The sequence below is a fragment of the Corvus hawaiiensis genome, chromosome Z, assembly GCF_020740725.1.
Source record: "Corvus hawaiiensis isolate bCorHaw1 chromosome Z, bCorHaw1.pri.cur, whole genome shotgun sequence".
In the NCBI taxonomy this organism is placed as follows: domain Eukaryota; kingdom Metazoa; phylum Chordata; class Aves; order Passeriformes; family Corvidae; genus Corvus; species Corvus hawaiiensis.
In genome coordinates this window covers 74,270,408-74,295,971 of record NC_063255.1, presented here as the reverse complement: position 1 = coordinate 74,295,971, position 25,564 = coordinate 74,270,408, and the positions used below count along the sequence as shown (strand labels likewise).

Genomic DNA, 25,564 nt, shown 5'->3' with positions numbered 1-25,564 from the left:
ACTGGAAAGAAGTGTTTTATACCCATGCTTTGTTTTATTAGTATCTTCTCTTTGTAGAGCAAAGCCAAAAATATTACACAGTATTAACCACATACATTCTAAGAAGTCAAAAAATGAAAATCAGATCATTGCTGGCAGACATACTAAACCTTTCTGAAACAGAAGGCATTACACCTACATTAGTGTCAATAACATACACTCCTTCCTGAGTAGCCTGCAAGGTTTTATATCCAGATTAATATCCAAATTCCTGTAAGAATCAAAATAGTAATCTTGAATCCAGTAATTCACGCCATTTCTAAGAAATAATTGGACATGAAAGAAAAATTAAAGGCTCGAGCAAGTAGGAGAGGGAAAAAAGAGTTTAAGACTGAAGACAACCTCACAGCTGGACTATGTTCTACTCATATTACATGCAAGAAGCATATTGCCCTAAGACTTCTGTGTATGAAGCACATCTTCTCACCTGGTTCTCCAAATAAAGGTGTGCAGCAGTGCTGTGGTAACTTTCCCACACACCCAAAAAAAGGGAGATTTACAAAAAAAACCATGCACAAACTTCCAATTTCCCCCAACAAGTGTAACTATTAGTAAAGTGTATGGAGTCTCACATGTTTTGCATACTTCTTTGGCTACTGAAAAAACTAAAGTTGCTTCAAATTAACCATAGGAATCTGGAGTAACAGTGAATCCCCTAACATACCCACTTCATCTCAGTCCTTATCCATGGCACAATAGAGGATGTCTCATGAGAGTGGGAAGGTTAGAGGCTCAGGTACAGCATTGCAGATTCTATTCACATGCAACAATCACAAGGGGTTTTTAATACGTGCCGTGTAAAATATTGTCTTGATACACCCTTTCACAACACAAGTTCACAAAAATACTGAATATATGACTTCACTACGAAGATGGTTTTTGTAACATCATCTGCTAATAAACTTCATTAATTCCTGTTGCCCATATTAAAATTTATACTGGTAATCAATAAATTCTTTCTTCCCAGTGTCTCCCTTAACACCAGTGAACTGAAATGCAAGTTATCATCAATTGACATAGCATAGTGAAGTGTCAGAAAAAGTCTAAGTGGCATTTTAGAAACAGCTGCAAAACACATTATTTACATATTTATTGTAAGTCTTGCTGCAAAATTACACCTGAATTAGTTTTGCTGTTCTTCCCAGTACTATTCCTTTGACAACAATATAAAGCAATGAATTTCTTTCACTGCAAGTTTTTTGCATATATAAAAAAATTATTAAAAAAACCTCACAAAAATTACAGCAATGAAATATTGAAAATTATATTTTCATGCATGAAAAACTAAGAAATGGAACTTAGTAGTATCCTGAACACCTGTACCTTTGCCTTTTGATGTGAAAATACCATCACATATGACTATAAAGAGCATATTCTATAGGATAATTATGAAGATCCACAGAAATGTTGTAATTCTGATATAGAATTTTTTTTTTAAATCTGCAACATTATGAGGACAGAAAGGGTTAAAAAAATCATTATCCTTGCAATAAATTCAGAAAAAATTATGATTTTCATTGTTTTGGAGAAGCATTTTGGAGTTGTTAGAATGGAATGCTAACAGAAGTTTGAACCTTCCAAAATGGAGATCAGCTAAAAAGGCAGTTATTTAGATTAAGACTGTTCTGAACATTTTCACCTCTTAGAACAGTCAATGGAAAAAAAAGCATAGCATTCTCGAGTTTCCAACTGTTCAGAAAACACTAAATTAAAGGCTCTGTATTATCAACAATAGGAGTAAGTGATTTTAAAATAATGGTATCCTTTTTTTCTTAGGATAGTTATAAGAAGATTCAAGGAAGATTCATGCTAATCCTATCTGCTCTACATTTGGATGCTTATAGGACACGTATTTATTTAAGCAGCCTTTTTGGAACCCATGATCATTTGGGTAGGGGTGTAGAGAAGTGACTTCTTACTGATATTTCCTGAGCGTTCTGGATTTCTGTCCTTAAATATCCTCCTAAATCACCTACTTAAGGACTAACTTCTTTAAAATAAAAACAACAACCCTACAATGTGGCCACATGAGTCAAGCCCTCTCCAAGGCTCTCCTGAGGTGGAGACCACCTAGGCCTGGCTGACTGGAACAGCTCCACCAGCGCTCCCCTTCCTCAGACACTCAAATCCCTGAGCAAGAATACTGGAAGATGATGGCTTTTCTCTGCTTTCATTTAATGTTTCAGTGTAGTGTGACAAGTTTAAGGAAGAAACAGAAGGCAAAAATAGAGCTGCCACATTTTAGATCTGAAAAAGGTCTAATGAGCTAGTCATGGTGTATTCAGATGCTATTTTTAGAGGAAGGCTCATGCTTTTAAATATGTCTGTTAAATTGGTAACTTGGCTTTCAACAGATCTGCTGGCTCTAAGGATTTAGCCCTATTTGGCGTAACAGCCATGGTCCAAGCAAGGTATACTAAAAAATATTTGGACATAAAAGCTGATATGAATTACAAAAACAAGATCCAGAATATAGGTAAATTAATATTCCAAATATCTTTATTCTGAAAAATTTACAATGGTTTTTTTTTTTCCTTGCAGCTGAAGGAACAACACACATTAATGAAACTACTACTAATTTCTCATTATTAATTTAAATTGCTGTCCTGAAATAAGACACCACACCTAATCACGGAATGCTTAGGTCTGTCCTTTTCTTCTGCCTGACCATATCTGCTGTTTTCTGCTCATACCACATATGATGCTTGCTTCTGCATATCACAAGAATCAATACACTAGGGAGAGAATCAAAACAGAATTGTCCTCCCCTATGTACAAGACATACCAAGACATCTGTTAAAGGATATATTCTTTCCTCTCAAAAGGGAAAAAAAAAGGACTACAAGCTGTTTCATTTCCACTTCACTAACCACAGGCATGGTCAAGTTAAAAAATGGAAGTCAAACTATGCTGGAATATAGAGCTACATTTGCCCAGCAAAATTTTATCACCAGTGATGGCAAAAACATCCATTTGGTTCCTAAATGCTGACAGAGTTAGCAGGAAAAGGATTGAAGAAGAGCCTGAATGTATTTGGAAACCAGCTATCAAAGGAGCTGGAGGACTGGAGGAAACAAGAACCAGGAGGAGCGGTTCTCCAGTATGTTGATGACATCTTGAGAGCAGCCAAGACACAAGATGACTGCATCGAGATCACTGTAAGTCTGTTGAACTTTTTAGGCCAGAGAGGGTATCGGGTCTTGAACGAGAAGACACAGGTTGCCAGGGAAACGGTAGTATACCTGGGCCTGGAAATTTTCTGTGGACATCGACAACTCAGCAGAGAACGGAAGGAAGCCATCTGTCGACTTCCAGAGCCCCATACCATAAGGGAGATGCAGGCCTTCCTGGGAATGGTAGGTTGGTGTTGCCAATGGGTATCAAACTATGGGCTACTGGTAAGACCTTTATATGAGGTCCTTAAAGCAGCTGAAAAAGGGACAATCATGTGGACACAGAATGCCAGGGCTGCATTTAAACAGCTGAAACATTCCTTGATGTCAGCCCCGGCTCTGGGGCTGCCAGACTTGACTAAACCTTTTGAACTCTTTATACATGAGCAACTGAATGTTGCTCTGGGGGTACTGGCACAGCACCTTGGAGACCAGTGAAGAGCTGTGGCCTATTTTTCAAAACAACTAGACAAGGTAGCCCAGGGTTGGCCAGGATGCTTGAAAGCTGTGGCAGCAACAGTCCTTCTGATACAGGAGGCCCATAAATTCACCCTTGGGCAGCACATTGTTGTGTATGTACCCCGTGCAGTGATAAATGTGCTGGAGCAAAAGGGGGGACACTGCCTATCCCCTAGAATGCTCAAATACCAATCTGTATTGTTAGAACAGGATGATGTTACTCTAAAGACAACTTCTCTGGCAAACCCTGTGATGTTTTTATCATCCACATTACTTGACAGTGTGCCTGAGCATGATTGTTTGCAGAGGATAGAGGAAACTTATTCCAGCAGACCAGACCTGAAAGATGTTCCTTTGAAGGATCCAGACTGGGAATTGTACACTGATGGGAGCAGCTTCATGAGAAAAATATAAACTAGGCACTTCAAGCCAAAGAAAGAAGCAACTAATATCTTTTCATGGCTGTTCCTTGTCAGAGCAGCCCTAACCTATTAAAAAAGCTTCACTCAACAGGCCTGTTCTCCATACTGTCCAACTGAAATGAAAGGGACTTTTCCAGAAGTGGTGTCACCACAAGAAAAAACACAATATATTTACTAGGGTTTGTTTGACTGGTTGGTTTTTAACCAAATAACTCCAAAACTGAACTTGGCCTCTGCTTTTGAAGAGGTCTCATCATGAATGTAAAATTAAATCATTAAAAAAAAAAGAAAATACTTACTCTGATTTTTTATATTGTTCAGATTCTGAAACCAGAGTTGACCTGTTTGGTACATACTGGCTGCCAGAAGTAATTCCAAGTAATTACTTGGCAATGCTTAGTGTTGTTATTTTACACTTGCCCAAAATACAGCTGCATTTTTCAGAAACTCCTATGTAACCACTGCATTTCAAAATATACCACTTACTATAACAAGTTCATCTGCTCTGTAAGACGAAACGCTAACTCAGCCCTGGCTTGGTAATTTCAGCATGAGGAAGTGCAGACAATGTGGGAATAAGATGTACTTTTTCATCTAATCAGATATTTTGGAATGCTTCAGACTCTCTCTGGGTATAGCATCAATATGCAGCACACTTTAAGTCAGCACTAGAAGAGTAATAGGGGCACACAGATCAATAGTTCCTAATGGGGTATAAAAGCACGAGAAGTAAAAAGGAAAGGTAGATGGGAAACAGGAAACAGTTTCTAGTCATCACAGTTTGAGATTTTTTTTTAATAGCAAAGAGTCTCTATACTTCCCATTTTAATTAGATGGACCACATTTTCTATGGCCAAAATAAGCATGACTATACAATCTTGTGAAACTTCTGTGTGTTTATCCATTATTATTAACACCTTCACACCACCTTTATAGGATATTGAATTCATAATATTGCAAATACTGTTGGATGTCTGTTGTGTCCTCTTCACTTTCACAGACCTTCACAGTCAGTTTTACCATTTTACCATTAAATTAATGGTATTGTTGGTGTTAACTCTAGCATAAGAACTGTTCCTCTATGAAAAAAATCTCAGAGACACAATTTTCCTTCAGATCTCACACCCTGCCCCCCCCCCCGCCATAAAATACAATCAAAATCAACTGAATATATTTAACCAAAATAGTATGACATACATGTCACAGCACATAGCCATAATGCACTTGGCATCAGAAGATTCTACAAAACTGTCTTTCACCAGCCTATATACCTGGATACATTCAGTAACTCCTTTCCAGGATACCATCAGGTGGCACCTAAGTGAGGACATTTTACTTCTAGAGACATCACACAAAAGCAAAAAGATCAACAGAGTGTCATGGTACATTTTAATGCCAGAATCCTAACAGCAATATAGGTAAGTGCTTACAAAGCACTCCAGAACTTCCTAATTACACTATGTGATTACATATTAAGTGACGTACAACTGAAACATGTAGGAAACTAACTCTGACAAATGATTTACTTTTTTCTTTAACTTCAGTTACAAACAAATTCCTTGCTATTTACTTTAAACAGATGCTATGCAACTACACATGCACCGAGACTTAATTAAATAAATATCATATAGTTTAAATTATAATAGGTAAATTTCTAAAACATTTTAACTTTCATTTGTAAATAAATTTTTTTAAAAATTTAAAGATCACTGTATTGAAACACCCTATAGGCAGTAGGGCCAAGCATGTTATTCCCAGAACATTAGAGATTACTAATCACAATACTGTCAGACTCACTAGTTGTTACACAGATCACTTTAATTGTCATATACCATATGAGAGATGTTTCATGGAATCATAGAATGGTTTGGATTGAAAGGAGGCCTTAGAGATTATTTAGTTCTAAATCCCCCACCGTGGTCAGGGACACCTTTCACTAGACCAGGTTGCCTTCTCTAAGAAAATTTTAATCTAGAAAATCTAGTATCTAATTTTTTCTGTAGTCCTGTTAAATGAATCAAATTTAATCTCAGAGACAGTACAAAAGTGTATAATGTGCCATAGGCTAAATGCAGTTTAAAACTGTGGTAATTTTGGATTTCCTCTGCAATAAGTAAGGATGCTAATTTGAATAACTAGTGGTACAAGTAAGACAAATACAGAAAATGAAAGAGAAGTGTGTAATTGCTTCAGCTACAATTTGCTAAAATACCTTTCAAATGAAATACAAAACTCATGGATATTCTACTTTTATTTATGTACTGCAAGACTGTAATTTCTTTTCCATGTCCTTTTACTATTTATTGCCACCATCATTCTTTAACGTGAAAAATGAAAAAGCAAGTAACTCGCAATGACTACTATTTCTATATTGCTTTCTGTCACAACCCTCCTGTTTTCTCCCCTTTCACCCTTCTCAAACCAAATAAATTGAAACTTCCGCTTCAAAAGCAAAAGTACCCATCTCTTGCTCAGCATTTTCTACGTATCGCTAAGCTGTCAAATGAGGCCAGCTTTTACATGATACATGAAATCCAAAGGCACTCTATTGTCTCTGTTCTGAAGAATGAATAAAAAGTGAAACATATAAATTTTTTCCCCCAAACTGCAAGAATAGATTTTTAAACCAATGTGAAGGGATATATTTGGGTGACTTTCAACTACCCCAGTGGCAGCCTGATTCAACATCAATACACCACACTACATTTTACTACATGCTACACAAAAATAATGCAGTAATTTACAAAAGGCCACCTCTGTTGACCAAAAGCTAAGAATGAGTATTTTTAAAAGAGAAACCATTTTGCATTTATTCTACCAAGACCTCTGTAAGAACAATTTTGTCTGGACTAGAAACAGCAAAAAGCAAAAATAAGTAGTGCAAACCTCTCTCCCTTGTGCAGAGGCACATGGCAGCACAAAGGAGCACATGGTAGCACAGAGAGGTTTGTCTCCACTGGACCCTGGGGGGAGGAGGTGCCACACAGCAGAGCCCTACAGAGAGGAACCTGCCGGGAGCTGACGGATGAGTGAACAGCGAGTGATCACCCCATAGAAGGACATTTAGGAAGTGTGTTGCTGATGTGGCAACATGGGATAGGTCATGCCATATAAGAAAATACTGTGCCTTGGAAAAATGTATAAAACCAACTCACTCCTTTGAATAAACGATTCAGATTCCCTGCTGGTCTGGGTCTGTGATTCAACCGCCGGCAAATGGTGCCCTGTGTAATTTATTATACACCTATCTGTACGTCCATCAGTGAGCCCCGTGGGACCTGAAGTGCTGCTGAAAGAAGCAGGAAAGTTGGCCAGCGATGAATCCCTGCAAGTTGTAGGTGAGCCACAGGGGACGTAGGGGATGGAGTATCCCAGGAACAGAACATCACAGAGATGTTGGAACAGATTTTAAAGGAAAGTTGAGTCTACAGATTTGAACAGACTCTTGTTCTGGGCAACTTTAGATAGTACCAATATTTTTGATCCTTGGACATGGGAGGCTTTAGACACATTGTGGGACCGAGTTACACACAGTGACGTGGCGCTGACAGAGCCTTTGTGTCCACAGAGGGCAGCGTGTAAGGCACTCACAGCGCATGCAGCACCCAGAGACCAGACAAAGAAAGACACTTGTGCCACCGTGGCAGCTGTGCCGACACCTTCTGAGCCGCCAGCAAGCGACCGTAAGTCTGTCAGGGCTGTGAGAAGAGAACCAGAAGATGGCCCCTTGTCCCCCAACCCATTTGACCCTGGAGGGGAACTGGATGGTATCGTAGAAGAATTCACGCCGCCCCATGCCATGCACCATCAGCTAGAGCCATTTCGCAGCAAGTGGTGGGAGCCAGGGGGGAGCGTGTTCCCTCTTTGTTTGCCTTCTGTGAGAGTGCAGCGGCAGCAGCAGATGCAGTGAGGGGGAAGTGTGCGGGGCCACAGTGATGCGGCACTGGCGAGCACGCTGCGCTGGCAAGCACGTGGCAGAGCTGGAAACCGGCAGAAAGCACATGGCAAAGCCACGCGGTACCGACAAGCACGCAGCGGCAAACACATGGCAGTGAGCACATGGCAAAGCCACGCCGTGGCCACACCTGGCGGCTGCCCCCACACCACAGAGGGGCAGGATCTGCGGCCCTGGGAGCTGGCGGGGCCGCAGCTCCGCTCAGCGCATGGCGGGGGCCACGAGCAACTCTCTGCATGTGAGAAGGGAAGAGATGGGCTGGCAGGACCCACGTAGCCGGTGGGACCCGCGCAGCTACAGCCAGGGTTCCTGTTCCCTGCGGACTCTTGGGAGCTGATACTGTGCCGGAAAAAAGGACTGAGTGGACCAAGGGTCCCTTCCTTGGGGGTCGTGGGGGGGCTGCAGCATTTTGAACTGGCTTGTGTGAGAATGGCTGCAGGCCAGGCATGTCGTTCCTGCAGCTGGTCCATAGAACTCTTCTGTTTTTGTTATTTAAAATGTTGCCACAATCCTGGACCTTATCTCAAAGACTGCTTTATTTACCACACCACCTTGTGACCCCTGCATTGCTCTGATTGCTTTTTGTGATAGATAATAATTCTAATTTGTAAACTATCTTTTCAAGCAGAAATTAACTGGTATGTTTTTTCAGGGTACTCTTCTCTGTGAAATAGTGAAGTATTTAAGCAGTTGAAGATAACTACCTTGCTTATTTTTGCTCGGAGAGTGCTTGTTGTTCTGTTAGATGTATTATTTTACTGTTCATAGTAAGAAAACTGCATGTTATGTTACACATTTCCTTGAATTTACTAAGTTAAAAGATATTTTTGTTACATATTGTTAAAACAGAAAAGGGGGGGGGTGCAGGGATGGGGTGTGCTCCCCGCGAAAGACTGCAAAGAAGTTTATATGTTCTTAATTTTTCAATCACATTCAGAATGAACACAAGATATTAATAAATTTTTAGGCAATTTTGTAAGTCTTGTAGAGAAACCCTCTCAGTCACAGTCTGAAGCTCTGCCCAAGCCCTAGCCCTGGCTGACTGGTAATTATACCATCAGACCCAGGTGTTTCTGCCCTAAAAGTGTAATCAAGTCATTTTGACTTGCTAATTTGATCTTAAAAAAGCTGGACCCTCTTTCAAAGTAAACTTGAAAGTCTTGCCTAGGAAAGACTTTCTAAGTCCTCACTGTGAAACAGAACCTCCCAGCAGTTGCAGACTCTGAGTGATGGTAAAAGTTTTAGACAACTTTACATTGTTCCTCAAAGTTCTAGCTGTTTAATCACTGTCATAGTTCTTATTTGTATAGAACAAAAAAGGGGGAGTTGTGGGAAGAGATGGAATAAATTTGAGTTACAAGCTGTAAAACCTGCCTGCAGAGGCACATGGCAGCACAAAGGAGCACATGGTAGCACAGAGAGGCTTGTCTCCGCCGGACCCTGGGGGAGGAGGTGTCACACGGCAGAGCCCTACAGAGAGGAGCCTGCCTGGAGCTGACAGACGGGTGAATAGCAAGTGATCACCCCATAGAAGGACATTTAGGAAGTGTCACATTGCTGATGTGGCAACACAGGATAGGTCATGCCATAAGGAAATACTGTGCCTTGGAAAAATGTATAAAACCAGCTCATTCCTTTGAATAAACGGTTCATATTCCCTGTTGGTCTGGGTCCATGATTCAGTCAGCAACACCCTTGTTTTATTTTCACTATAAAAATAATCTTCTTGTCAATAATATAGGCATGATTTTAAATTTAGGGAATCACATGCTGATGGTTAGTGTTTCAGATTAATTTCAGATAAGGCCTGTAATATGTACATCAGATTAAAACATTTCTCCTAGCTTTTCTCCAAGAAACGTAGTAGCCTGCTGTGAGGGATTGGTTACGTGAAAAGGGACATATAGATTCGGGATATACAGATTCTTTGCAGCTTACTGATCTGAGAGGCTGGCTACGTGAGGACGGGCACATAGACCCTTGCAGTTAGCTGAGCAAGGTCTCATAAGACAATGCACCACACATCCTGTGTAACAACTGAAGTTACAGAATATTACATGTATCTTGCTCAGTAACTGAACCACCATTGAGTCTTACTGCTGAACTATGGGTTTATTTGCAGAGCCAGCAAGGTTAGGTTTTGGCAGCAAAACAATGGACATCTGTGGTTAGAAGGCCAGGGAAAAAGGCAGAACTGCTGACCACAAAAGGGGGACTAAGGAGGGGTTTAGAATCAGCTTAATCGACGTGAACCACTTAGAATGTGCCTTTTACGAATATGCATGAGCCTATTATTGTTAATATATAAGGAGCTCTGGTACAATCAATAAATCGGATTCCTGCTGATCACTCATATTGAGCATCTGGGTTTCCCCTCTATCGCGACAGCCTGCATCTTCAACAGCAGATAAAAACTTACCTTATTACAAAGTCATGGCTATCAATCTCTTTACCACAACCGCTCTTCAGAAGGATGCCAGAATTCCCAACAACTGCACAGGTTTTAAATCGGCGATTTTTCATCGGGGAAACTTCAGGGAGAAGGCTGTGCAAATCCTGAGAAATGTTTAGAGTGCGACGTCTGTCCAGTACATAATGAATTACATCTCCTGGCTTGAAGCTGCTTTTGACCACTGAGACATCTCTTTCAGCATCCAAAAACTGAAGAATATTCTTCCTGTGTTGACAGAAAAATGCACAGATAAAACCCAACACTCCCTGCTTGAATGGAGTTTATCTAACAACAGTACAAACTGTTCAAGGCATTCAACCTAAAGCAGAGGGTAGACAGTGTCAGTCCTACTAGGGTCATTTCCCGTGCTCTAGGATGGAGTTAGAACAAAGCTGTTAGGATGGTTCACACTGTGGTTACAATGTAACACACAAATACTGCAGAATTAGAGCTTAATGACTTGTATACACAACGGCACCAAGAGACAAAGGGAAGATAACTGCAAATTTGAAGGCATACTGTGTTTGATTATCTTCACAAAATTCTGGAATTAAGACATTTTTAAAAAGGACTGTGGCAGTTCATTTTCATAAAAACACAGTTACATATATGATCAGGAAATGTCATCTTTTACAAATCAGCTTGGCCTAGGAAAGGCCATGTTTTCTTACAGATTCTCATTTCACCATAAGAGTAATATATTCAGTTTAGCATAAACTTCCTCCTCATTAACTGAAGTTTAGCTAAAGCTATCCTAATTAACTTGATATGAGAACACACTCAGTCTTTTCCACCAATTGGAACAAACAGCTTAAAACATATTGCAAATTAAACTACTGCAGCTCAGGATCCAGTCAAGTTGTTAGCTGAACTCAAAATCACTTACAAACTTATCAAGACTTGAAACATTTATCATCTTTTCTGCAATTAATTGTTTAAACTATTAGACAGGTTCAGACACTCATGACCAAAACATGAGGGTTTAAAAAACTACCATGGATCAAGTGAACTATGACAGTTAAACAGTTGCATACTCCCAGCCCCCAGCAAGTAACTGATGAAGAATGTTTGCTTTTATGTCAACTGAAAAGTGAAATCATGGTATCTGTTTATGGGGCTATCAGGATGCTCTGCCTAAGTGGTGGTAAAGCAGCTCAAACTTGCTTCTATTTGCAAAAGTTATCAGTGCCGATGGAAAAGAGGGTGTTGAAGAATGCTGAAACCAGCCTGACTCATCAATCCCAAAGTTAAACATTCTATTCTGAAGAACAGTCTTTCCTGACAGAAACTGGTGCTGCTGAGGATGCAGCAGACAGAGCTCCTGATAATGGAACCAGCAAGTGACAGTGCTGGTAACTTAAGTAAAGCTGCTGGGCTGATACACCTGACTGTCTATCACTTCATAGTACAAAAGCCAAGGCCCTCTTTTTAATGGCAGAGAATGCTTACATACCCCTTCTTGGATGGGGTGTGCGTGTAGCTTCCTCCCTTGAATGGGAATCCCCTTCCAGATTACTCCTTAAGGCTGAGTAAAAGAGACTTGCCCATGGTCACTGGTATGAGTAAGTACCATCAATTTCTACTCGATTATTTTGCTAGCTTTAATATTGTTGCTTCAATATGGCTTCAGTAAATAGTGAACGATACTAGAAGTTATAACTATACTATGCATTAAATAAAAATGATCTTTTAGTCTAATCATTATCATTATGATAATCAATAAATAATTTACTTTAATAACTTTAGTATATTTGGTTTGCCACCCTTGAGTCTGTGGGACAAAGTTGTATAAAGGTTCAATTACACTTGCACAATCCTTTAAACATAAACTGTTGACCAAGTCTGGGGCTAAGATTGGATCCAACCATACCTTGATTCCTCTCTGAGAAGGAGGTTAGCATGCAAGGGGTTTAGAAAACAAGTTCTATACCTCATAACTCAGTGAGAGAGATTCTCTAAAACTCTGTTTAAAGCTTCCATTCTGCCTGTGACAAGTGGGGTCTGGGGTCCAAAAACCGGCACATATTCAATACATAGGTTCAAAAGAGATACTTAATGACTGCAATGCAATGACTAACATATGCAATGACTAATACCTGCACTGGCAGTGTAGAGCAGTTTCAGTACACCCTTGACATAAAAAGCTGAAAAACTCCCCAGGAAGAGCTGCAGGAGCCACTGATAGTTCAGGATTGCAAGCAAGCAAAGCTTTTACAAGCTTGTGTCCATCTCTGAAGCAGGTATATTTGTGAAGAAAGATCACATCTGAGCCAAGTACAACACTCTTATAGAACAGACAGGAAGTGTGCTGAGTTGGGCAGGGTATTTAGTACATAATAAATCTACTCGAAACTTTTGCCTCTGCAAGTCTAACAAGAAAAGAAGAAATTCACTGTTGTCAGTAGGTGAAGTGGAATTTAAAACAAAACAGATATTTTGTTGATGAAGAGAATGTTATTTCTGCATATTAAGCTTCGAGTGGGACTTCCTTAGAGCATATCAAAACAGGAAAAGACAACTAGAAATGTTATTCTAGCAGTTGCAACACTCAGTCACAGCCATAAAGGGGAAATAATCCCCCACAAGTTAAAAGGGATGAACTACAGAAACACCCATACTCACTAGCCAGCTCGTGTTGCTGCCTCAAGAAAGAAGAGTGTGTCTGAATCTTGCAACCAACAACACCATGGAACTGATCTTAAAGGCCACAGAAGAAGAGAAACATAAAAAAAGGTTTTTTTAAGTAATTCCTCTCATTTCCTAAACTTGCCAAAAAAAAAAAAAAAAAAATGGAAAGAATATCTGGACTGGGTAGGACTATCTGTTACAGCGGTCACATATGAAGGAAGCAGCATCAGAGCAAAGGCACCTTTTGCTGAGGCACACGAGGGACTCAGAATAACAAGGCAGGATAGACAATGTTAAAATCCTGAGTGTAGCTTTTGGTAAGGCCAGGCAAGATATTGCTGTAAAAGGAAGACTCAAATTTGGCCTTTAAATTGAATGGACTTTAAATCTCATTTGGTTTGATAGCTTAACTTCATGGGCACTCTGCAACAGATACATCAACTACTATAAAACAAAACAGAGCAAGAAAGAAAGAATTGCCCAATCTAGAAGTATTAAAAATTACTTCAATTATTCATTACATAGGAAGAGAGCTACTACAGCTGGGGCTGTAAAGGATAACATGAATGCATCAAAAGCTATTAACATCATCAGCCAAGCTATCAAGAGACTCATTTCACGTGAACTCTGACTTGAGAAGAGTCTCAAAACCTCAAAAAATTATGTGAAACATACAGAAACTAGATTTCCAGCTACAAGAAGTCACATGATCACCAGAAGACTTGCTTTAGTTCCTGACGCCTAGAAAAAATTGGCCTGAAACTGTCCATGTAAGCAAAAAAGTAGCAACATTTGTGCATGAACACAGTCTCTTCTGTATTATTTTAAAAAATAAGAGGAAGACAGTGAAGTTATGCAAACAGTACCAAAAAAAGTAAAAGCACCTTGGCTTCCATTATTAATTTGGTTACTTACATTCAAAATTCATTTATCTATATGCTGATAAAAGTCCTCCAAAGAATTTCATGTGGACCTGAATTAGAATCAGATAATGAACCACCCAACACAGCTGAAATTTCTAAAATGTCTAAGGAATTTATTTTTCAATAAATATTGAGATGGGCAGAAGTTACTAATCTTAGTATCTTTTCACTTACTTAAAAATGTTTTCTTGTCTGAAGCTGTCATTAGCATACTCAAATGTGCACACAGATATTGCAGTACACAATAGAGTCCTTGTATAAGAGACATGCAATAATGCTAATATTAAGATATTTTTTATGGATTCATCTGGTGGCATCCAGGTATCTTCTAATACTGAAAGTAATATGATAAATAATTCAGAGTCCATGCTACTGTTTTAAGTTCCTCTGTGCTACTGACTCAGCCATACCATGGGGATAACAGTACTTCTGATTTTCACATAAGCATTGAGAAAAAAAAAATACAAAAAATAACAAATACTGAGCATACATACATGAGTGTCCCAGTCAGTCCTGATGCTGATTAATAACAATAACTTGTTTAAACCTCTGTTCTATCCCACAAAGAGCACTAAAAATAGCACAACAAGGTTATTCTGATTAAACAGACATGACAAAATAATGACAAGTAAGTGCTAATCCACTTCAAGCTGCATATTAAATTCAAAAGTAAGCTCGATTCCACCGAGGGAAAAGAAGAGCACGGTTTTTAGTAAACCTTGAAGAAAAGGTGTTCTGCAACCATAAGCTAAAATGTATAAACAAACAGTTTCATTTGAGGTGGTCTTCAAGTTTTTTATGACAAATGAAACTGCATCGGGGTGTGCCCTGAGCCGTTTTGTGGGCAGGTGAGACTGATGTGACTCACCCTTAATTGTAGCCAAGCAGCTGCTTGTAACATGTTTACGTGACTCAAAAAACCCCACAGTGTCATAATATGTGGCTGACCTAGGGTTTTTCTTTGATAAGCAGAAACAGATCTCCATAACATTTAAGTACCAACTGAAACTCCCGGTTATCTGATAAGAGTTCATGCAACAGATAGTTAACGTCTCTGAACAGCTTTCCAATTGTTAAAACTATGTACTGCTCTGGGGCAACATGGTGAGATTTTTCTCATGATTTGCATTTTTCTAGTTTTATTTTGTACTGTGGTCTTTGAACTACAAAACTTATATAACCTCAAACTATTCTTCATCTGCCTCAGAACTGTGTGAATGAAGGTAAGAAAACAGACCACTTGAAGATTTGTAAGATTACAAAAACATGTATATTTTTAGACATTCTCAAGAAAGACCTCCAATGCTTTTTCTGGGAAAAATCATTTATTTAGAGGCTGGCACTGCCATAAATCCTTGCTGCTGGACTTCAGTAGACCCCACGTGTGAGGGAAAGCCTCTGGAGCACATCCTCAGTGCCCAGGAGGGCTCACCAGCAAACACATCATGGAACAGAGATGGACTAAGTGTTTACTTAATCCTCTCTGTGCCCACTGAAGATGTGCCTTTATCTACATGTCCCCCAGCCCATGTTTATCTAATATGTTCCTAATAATCCCTTGTGGTGGGGACTAGACAACCTCCCCATGCACCTGTCAGTGTTTCCCTAGCCTTACTGGAAGGACAGTATTCCTCAGACGTTTTCCACAGCAGCTGAGGCTGCTCTTGGTCCTCATGCCTTGCTTGTGAAGGACAGACTACATCTAATTCTTAGCAATAGCCTTCATTTACCTGAGGATAAGAAACTACTCAACTATTTTTTTAAACTTTTATGTTGTAGATTTCTAATCCCTCCTCTTGATCTCCTGCAGACTCTCTCTGACAGGCCTTCATAGACAACTTGATTTTCTAACCCTAGCAAGTCCTGACTCTGATTTGCACTCCACAGCTGGAAGGTAGAAAGTGGCTCGCAGCCTTTGGAACCACCATGGAGTACAGCCTAGATAAAACATGATTTTTGCCGGCTAGATTAGTTTAATTAAAAAACAACACGTAGGAACAAACTCTGTGGTAACAAAAGGCCACAGCTTGCTCTTGTACATGAATAGGGTTCTAGCTCCTGTTGGTTTCTTGAGGAGGCAGTGAGGACCACAGGTATTTGCACCTGTGCTGGGTTTTACTTTAGTCTGAAAGGAAGTTTTAAGACACACTCTTTCAGGAAAGCAGCATTTAGAATATAGGATAGTTTGGGTTGGAAGGGTACATGAAAGATCATCTAGTTCAACCACTAAATCGGATTTGTTAAAAACATGCCTAACTACAAATAACCCTGGAGTTCCCAGCTGATGGAGGCCACACAAACAGAAGTGCTATAATAGAAGAGAGTGGGCATGCAAAAGGAAAAGTGGGCTTTTAAATAGACCGTGACTCAACTACTGCTTATCACAGGAAGGTTGTTCATATACCAGCTTTTCATGAAGATAAGCAAGGTAGAGTAAGATATATTGGCAAGCAAAAATCACCTGAGGTTTATCATGACTAAACCAGACCAGAGAACCTCAGATTCCACGTCTTTGGCACAAAAATGATCAGAAGCAAACAGTGCAAATGGCTTCAGAACATTGTTCCAAAAGCTTCAGAGCAATTGTAGTGCTCCATTGCTCGTTCCGTATTTACTGCTTGTACTTTAGGGACTTATCACAGCTGTTTCAGAATAACTTGTAAGACAAAAAATTATAATAATCGGAACCTTTTGAAGGAGGAAGATGCTTTTTTTTTTTCTTTAAATGCTGCTAACATCTTACAAGTTCTCACACTTTCTGACAGGAAATATCCTCTGTTAAAATGCAGAGATAAATACATTCCCAATGTACTTTTAAAACATTTTGCCTTCCTGCAATTCATAACCCTCTTCTGCTCCTTTCAACATAAATTCCCATATCTAATCAGAAGTAAATACAAGAAAGTCACAGATATTGACCTGTGTCACAGATGTGTTGTCATCAGCCCTGTGTGGAAGGCTTCCCCAGATAGGTTTGTACCATCTCAGCCACATCCCTACTTTCTGAAACTATAGCCTTCAGTACAAATGAAGTCTCTTTATTTCCATAACCATAAGGAAAACCTTCACAGTGCCACAGAGAGTCAAAAGGACTTAAAACATAAAACCTTAGCAGATGGTGGACTCTTCTTCATGGCTAAAATAATTCAGATAGAAAGGGGAGCCAAGAGAGCAGTCTTCCTCCCTTTCTTCCCTTTGTCACAGGAATTATCAATTCTTCTTCAAAGAAGTCGCCAGCAATGAGAAGGTAACATCAGTTGCAAAAATCACTCTCCCACTAAAACAGTCATTGTCAAGGCAGCACATTTCACACAGTCTCAAGTAACTAGTAATATCCATAATTTCCATCTCAATCACAGAAAGTCTGTCTCCTTCTTAAGCCTGCTTAGCATCTCCAAAGGGCTGCTGCCCTCCCAAGAGGGCTGCTGCACTCCACACACTGCCTTCTCTGGCTGCAAAATCCTAGAGCACCAGAAACCCAGTGGAAGCTTTCCAGCCTTCCATGGGGTCCTGATAAAGGAGCTTTACCACTCATTGACTCCTATCTGAGCCTGGCCTTTCCAAGAGTTCCTAAGGCCTTTGAGGCTGATAGACACATCACTAACCTGAGCAAAAATGAAATGGCCAGAGATGATGCCCACAAAATCAACAAAGCAATAGCAAAGTATAATAGTCTAGATGCCAGTCAACAAGGTTTGACACATCACTGACCAACAGTCCTTGCACAAAGCAAAACTCACTATAAAATACTTTTTACATTTGAAAATTGCTAATGTGGGTGGCAAGCTAATGTAAGACACAAAAACATCTGTCATTTATGTTTTGACTGTATATATGACTGTAAGTTTAATGAAATATCTTTATGCTGTATACTAATGGCTTCACAAATTGTTTCTCCACTGCTTAGAACTGATGACATTTTATATATTATTCAACAGGCACTAGCTTGTTTTTTGTTTCTCTCTTACTTCCTATGGTCAACCTCACACCACAAGACCACCAACCACTGTTGACGTTAACAGCTGCAATTATAGACTATGCATCATCTTCATGGTCTATACAGTGCATGTAACATTCTGGAGGGCTGAGCAGTTAGTTAAACCACAAGAACACCGCAGGACTTTGCTAGACACTTTTAAAGTTACTCCTGATAGGTGCATAAGTGTAAAACTACAGCTAAAATGCTTCTTACTGCTGTAACATGGAAGAAACATGTATAGCAAACCACCTGTAAAAGTGAGAGAATGTGCACAACTTAGTCAGCATCAGATTGAAAGACATCATAAGGGGTTGCATGTGGCTTCCTCAGTGAAAAGCATGCCTGACATCCCTCCCTCACCACTGAGAACCATAAGTGAATGTGCTGTGCATGTCAGCAAAGAAGATTTCTGGAAAGACTATGCCTAGCTGGTAGCACTGACTCCTTTCATACAGTTCATGTCAACTTTTGGCCTTAAGTCACATTAATCTAAAATAATTTACTGGTTCACACCTACTCTCTGCCCCAGTGTTCATAAAGGTAGCCATTTCCTCTGAAACAAGACTGGCAATGTGGACTTCTAAATAACCTCAGCTTTATGCTCTCTATGGTACAGAAAATCTTACATTACAGTAGAATCTCTACCGCCTGTGCTTAAGCTGGTGTACAAGATGCACTGTTTTCTTCACTCTGCTAATGAGACAAAAAAATCCTTCCCTGCACAATATTTTAAAAAATCCCACATATCACAGTGCTTCTTAAGTACACAATAGTAATTTATTAAATAAGAGAAACTTCCCCCTCTGGAAAACAACAAAGAAAAAAGTTATTTTGTAACTCACAAATTTAGTAGGTTGAGATGACACACATGTATTAACAGGATGAAAAAAACTAAAGCATTCTCTCTTTGTCTGAATGATAAAGTTTGCATTTGAACAGGTGGAAAATTAGCATAACCCAAGCTCAATTTTCTCTCTTAATTTTAACCAAAAGGTTATTGTAATATTTTTTCTTGTGTGTTGTTTGGCTTGAGCAGCAAAGTGTATTGGTTTTAAATGGTTCTCAAATATGATACTCAATTTTTCAGTAAATTGACTGGGAATAATTCTTGTCTCTACTTATAGTCACTCACTCATTTCCAAATCAGTTTACTTCACAAGTAGAAAAAGCTATTTTCTCCCAACTGCCAGACACATAACTTATGATACAGAAATTTCTAAGCTACCTTTATCTTCTGCATGCTTTAGAATTAGGGACATGAAATAGCAGTCATTAAAAAAATCTCTAAATTCCTCCTTCAGAGAAGTCATGCTTTTATACATGGAAACAATGCCTGTTTAAGGGGTTTGTAAACTGCCCTTTAATTAAAAAAAAAATTCAAAATGTAAAATTTCAGAAGTAGAAACCATATTTTAATTAGATCAAATTTCTATTCAACATCTTAATACTCAGAAAAGCAAGTCTAATCTTCTATGTGATTATTGTTAAAAATAGTTAATTTCCCTCATTTTTCATAGAACGTGACACTCTTAGTTATCCACACTGCCAATCCATGGTCCACATGCTTCTTTCATGGGCCACCTTCCTGATGAAAATGAGGAAGATCTGACATGACACACTCAGAGACATCTGCTTGCTACTCTCTGTGGTTCCAAGGTGCAGAGATCCACTGTAAATATTAAGCCACATCAGAACTATCATCACTTTAACTCTGCTACTGGGTTGCTCCCTCAGCATGAACCTAAGGCTCTTTTTGGCCTTTCTGATCTCAAGAAAGGAAACTGCATAAAACACAGATATTGTCAGTGTCTCTGACCCTGTGACCTGGACCAGGCACAGTCACAACTGGATTCACAGCACTTGATGGCCCAGCTATTGACTCCTGGATCTGAGCTGTCTGCCTAAGCTCTCTCTGTAGTCAAGGGCGGAAAATTGGTATGCCCAGGGTACTTACACCTGTTCTGTTTCAAACTTTTAGGATGAGAGAAAATCATGTCCTAAAAACACCAGTTTCTCTCCACTGACTGTGGAAGAGTTCTAGACAACCAGCTTAAATATGGACATGCATAATGTGGACACTGATTGCATAGGTTTGACAGTCACAGCCAGATGAAAACATTTTATTAAATCTTATGAAGGATGACTTGACTTTGAGGCCTAATGTAATGCAGTTGCATTTTACACTGAAATCTAAATAGATACAGTTAAAAAACATCCACCTGCAAATGTAAACCAAATTACTGGTTTATAGACCAAAGGCATTATAAAGCAACATGAATGAAAAGCATTATAGGCAGGGTGAAATGAACTGCTTTTAATTTAAGACACTCACCTTATTTCCATTACCAATGAAGAATTGATTTTCCAACCTTCTACAGCATGTTGGAAGATTGAGGAGCCACCCTTTCGAATTATCTTATCAGAACTATTGATCATTGATCTACTCAAACTCAGTTCACCATATCTGCAATGCAATATAGAAAAAACACAATTACGTCAAGGCTAACTCCAGTTTAAATAATTTACATCCTAAGCACCATCAATATATCCTTTTATTCACAACAAAAATAAGCAATTATCTCTCAGCTTTCTGAAGAAAATAAGCTGTAACTGAAAAAAAATCTGTGGGATAGCTATCTGTAATAGTTGAATATGCAAACTAAGAGCTTAAATATGTTTATATTTGTAATGGAATAGACATAACAAGAACTACAATAAAATCCAAATTGTGAATCTGGACAAAACTTCATTGTGTTTGTGAAGCAGATTCTGCACTTCTAGGTTCCAAATTTTTTGTACTAAACTATGAATTAAGTGTTAAATTTCAAGCCTTTGCCCAGCAATTGCTCATAATCTGCAGTACTGGCTTAATAGATATCTTTGGCCTCCTGCTGATGCTAAAGATTTTTAAGCATGGAATTCTGGAGATTAATGGTATACAAAATATAAAATTTCCCCAACACTTCACAAGACTTTTGCATACATCCAAACCACCCCAACTGTCTTATCCTGTCCATTAGCCTTAGGATTATAACTTTTTGGCCATGTAATCTTAAAAAATAAATACAGTAAGTTTTGGGTGATGACCATTGAACACTTGGTGAGCTAGCACAAGTTGCAGTGATATTAGCCAACAGGATCACATAAATGGGACAGAGAAACCCAAACGCTACAAGCACAACTTAAGTTGTTAGGACTAAAATTCTTTTTTATCTCCACATCTTTCCATTGTCACCCATACTGTTCCCTTTTAGATGCCAGAGCAATGTTCAGCTGAGTTCAAACACAGCTGTTAATCACAAACATATCGAAGTTGCTGGATATAAAAATCTACCACACAGAATGTCTTGTAACTCAGCAGTCTTGTCACTCAGATGTGCACAAGACAGTAATACAAAAAAAAAAAAGTTTATCTGTTAAATAAGCATGCTCTGAAATACTGCCAATAACAATAACTTAACTTGGAAACAGAATATGTGACCATAGCCCTTCAAAGAACAAAATGGAAAGGATGTGAGACTGTAAGCTTTCCAGGAATTGCTGAGTTGTGTTTTTCTGTGGCTATAAGTTCTGATAACAATTGGATCACTGCCGTTAGTAAGAAATACAGCAGCATTACTGCTGTATATATAAAGCAAAAATATTTGGTAAATTATACAACACGCTAAACACAAGCAAGCTAACCTGTAGTGGGACATAATTAAGCTAAATTAACAAAACTGGTAATATGTAGTAATTTCTAGAAAGTGCCGTCATTGCAAAAGCCTCTATGACTATCAAACCAGTATCATGCACTTCACCAAAACCACCCTGCATTACTCGCAGCTCCCCTTCTCCCTCACGCCCATGCCAACACCCTGCAGCCCTGGCATCACACCGATGCAGAGGTAAGGCTGCCACCTACCGAAAACCTACAACTTCAGATACAAGACCTGTATGCAAATTACCCAAATCCTGCTGACTTGAAAGCATGGGAGGATGCTGCAGAAGTCCCTAAATTCAATAGCCAGAATCCAACTGATACTTTTTGCTACATTGAATTTTTTTATTACCTAAAACTTTTCCAAAATGGTTGTAATAATATTGATTACACATATATTACTGCATGTATTTTCTAGATGAATTGAGTGCATGCATCTAAAGGAAAATTACCAAACTACGTCCAGGTAAAGTTCTCAGTTTAAAGATACTTCAAAGACGTCTCTAGTTTATTCTGGGTTAAATATTATTTAGTAAACACTTGACAGTGAAACAAGTGACAAAACTTAGCAACAAAATGCATTGCCAACACTTAAACCATAGCATTTGAAATGTGGTTGACTTCCATGTTCACAATTTACAACTGCAGTGAGTTACACAGATTGTACATTGAAACAATGTTAAATTACGTTTCTATGAAAGAAGGTCCTAGGCACTTTTTGTTAAAGTTACTACTATGAACACAGATGTGCTCACTTACATCCTCCTCTCCCTTTTACTGGATTGTTTTAATTTTCAGTTAAAGCAATATTAAATAAACTAATACATAAAAATCAAAAACTTTTTCCAGGTAATTCTTCATTGTGTAAATAACTGAAAGAAATTTGGATTACTTTGTATCTTCTAGAATCACTGCAAATCCTCTCTGATGTAAATGAAAGAGCTGCCATACTGTGACAGCAACTTACAGCTGACAATGTCAGCCTTCACTTTGGATTACCTTGCCTTGGTGACCAATCAGACCAACATATTAAGACTCTCTTCTGATGAAAATAGTTCATTAAATAAAGTAACTGCTTTCAGGCATATTCCACGTCAGTAGAAGATGACACTGCTTAAGAAATACTACGCTGCCCATAAAATGCATGTTTCATTACTTGTTTGACCTTTAAAGGGACATTACTGTCTATTTGAAGCAGGGCATGCTTCACAGTAATTGTCCTAGCACACTTTTCTATGAGAGCACACAGCTGGTTTAAAGTTTGTAATGTAATTTGGAATATAGTCAGTGCATTTTGTATTGTCTAGGATTTACCTCTAGTGCACTAATAACCATAAAATGGACCACCTTGCACATCCATAACTTCTGAAAGTAAATCATCCCATGGAAAACTAACTTTACTTGCCCACATGGCCAGTCAAAAATAACCCGTCTTGAACTCCTAATTCAAGAGAAAGGCATGTGTAACATCAACAGGGGCAGCAGTAGTGAGCAATACATTTTTAGGGTATTTTTTTCTGCTTCACACAGTAATAAATGGGATGACAGGCTGTGACAAGAAAAAATATTTCAACAGCGAAAGTAGTACCATACTGTACAAGAAGTCTCACTGATAAAGAAACAGATATCACAAAATGACTTGTGAGAAGTATATCACAGCTATATTTTAAAACATTTAAATATGTTTGTTAGGAACATACATATTTATAACTAAGTACACTTATTTTCTTTCATTGAATATTAAAATAACACTTCATTTTAGTAAGCGTTAACTTGTGTCAAAAAACGTGCAGTAAGTTGAAGGCAGTTTTTTCTTTGCAAACTTATATAAAGTAATCTCTGAATAATTTCATCAGTTCCCACTAGTCTGAGAGGAAGGAGCACATACTAAGAAACATGGGTATTAAAGGCAATTCTCCCTCACACATTCATTTGCACCTGTGTTTTCACACAGCTGTAACCCAAAAATTCTAAACTTCTGTACATCGCCTAAGAATACAGATAGCTTTGTGGTAGAAACTGGGTTACACCCAGGCTGAACAAGAGGAAGAGATACCAGCAAGTTGTGAAAATCTTGAATAACAAGGGAAGCAAACATCGCACACACAGAGGTGAGGCCAGCTCCTGCTTCGGCACGTGCCGGGGCCACAGCTGCCCAACCGTGCCCAGTTGCCTGCGTCCCCCTACCGCACCACGACTGGGAAAGAGGGATGCACTTTCTGTCTTTAACTCCGGGGCCAAGTAGGCTGTAATTGCCTCAGCTTCCTCTAGGCCTGTACGGATACTTACAACCCCCTTATGCCTCCTCCTTAAATTAAGGCAAGGGGACAAAAATCTCCCCACAGTCGATATGCACAAGCAAACAGAAAGTGTGAGCCCCTGCTTAGCTTTTGCTGATTTCATTAAACGACCAACAAATTGATGCATTGCTCCAGTGAAAACAAAATCTTATACACCTCCTTGGAAAAACCAGCTTGGCTGAAAACCCAGTATCTCCAGAGAATACCTGCAAGTTGGGAGAAAAATGAGGAATGCAGGAATTCTCGTACATAACGAGAAAGCTGAGGTGCAAACAGAAAAATGGCAAGGGACTCTTCGCCTCTCTTTTTGAGTTAATGACAAGCAGCAAAGAGAAAGTATGTAACAGACGGTCTCAGCGAGGGACCAGAGTTTCCAGTGGAGGAAGCTCGAAAGCTAAAGGGGATGACCACACTCTCTCAGAGCAAGAATCCTTGAGGAACAGCCAAGTTAAGCACAGCTCCCAGGCAAACTTCAAAGACGGAAGCAGGCGTTCACCTGCATCCCGGCACGCTTGCCTGAGAAAGGCACAACGCGCTCCCGTGGCTGCTGCCGCCGCCACCTCCGGCCGCCCCTGCCTTCGGGGCAGCCGCGGACAGGTGAAACTTCCCAGGAGCCCCCCGTTTCTGGGGGTGAGAGGCAACCTCAGCAGCTGCACAGCTCCCGCCCTTTCCCGTGCACTCGGCACCCTGCCTGCGGCTGCCGAGCCCGGACAGCGAGCCCCGACAGCAAGTCCCGCTTTCCACCCGTCCCGCAGCGGCATCCGCGCCCTCCGCAGCGCCCGCCAGCGAGAGCGCCGAGCTGCGCTGGCACCGCAGGCTGAGGGTCACAGCCCGAGCGGCACCGGGGCACCTGACGACGCAGGCGGGGACGCGGAGGTGGGCCTCGGGCAGGGACACGGCCCCGCTGCCCCCTCGGACCGCCCTCCCGGCGCGGCGCCCCGCAATTACCCGGTGAGAGGTGCCTCCTGGTGCTCCTCGTTCCGCGCTATTTCCTTCGTCTTATAGAAGATGAGGAGGAGACTTACGGTGCACACAGTCCACCTCTTCCTGACGGAACGCATGTCTTCTGCGAAACGCGGGCCCCCTCCCCCTTTCCCTTTGTTTGTCAGGGGTGTGCAGGAAGCAACTGCACACGCGGCACGAATTGCTAAAAACACGGCGATGTATTTTTTTGTTGTTGTTTTTTTTTTCCCGAAATAATTACAGAAGATAAAATAAAACGTAAAAAAACAACAACAAAAAAATAACAACAAAAAAAACACCGAAAAAAACCGGGCACGAGCAGAGGCTGGGGGTTCTTTGGCGGTTAGTTTCTCTCTTTTGCCCTGCCAGACAGCTGGGCTCGCAGGCAGTAACTCGCTCGCTTCGACCGGAGAGACGTGTCCGTGGCGCTGCTGCCCGTTAGCCGAGGAACGCTCCGTGGCCCCGCTCCACGTCCTGATCCGCTGCGGCGCCGCTCGGCCGGAGGCGCGGCCACTGCCGCCCTCGCCGGGGCGGGGCGGGGCGGGGACGGGCGGAGCGCGGCCAATGCGGG

General features: G+C 40.2%; 1 protein-coding gene across 4 annotated transcripts in view; it reads right to left on the bottom strand.

Moving 5' to 3' along the window:
• Nucleotides 1-25,515, bottom strand: part of ST8SIA4 (ST8 alpha-N-acetyl-neuraminide alpha-2,8-sialyltransferase 4) — an 87,259-nt gene extending 61,744 nt beyond the window's left edge. For all 4 annotated transcript variants that reach the window (XM_048291261.1, XM_048291259.1, XM_048291260.1 and 1 more), the window contains exons 1-3: nucleotides 24,979-25,515; nucleotides 20,363-20,494; nucleotides 10,468-10,725 (exon numbers count right to left, since the gene is read on the bottom strand). In XM_048291261.1, the coding sequence (XP_048147218.1) occupies nucleotides 10,468-10,725; nucleotides 20,363-20,494; nucleotides 24,979-25,091 (503 nt within the window). In that variant the 5' untranslated portion in view covers nucleotides 25,092-25,515. The remainder of the gene's footprint in view (nucleotides 1-10,467; nucleotides 10,726-20,362; nucleotides 20,495-24,978) is intronic.
• Between the last annotated feature and the right edge of the window lie 49 nt (nucleotides 25,516-25,564).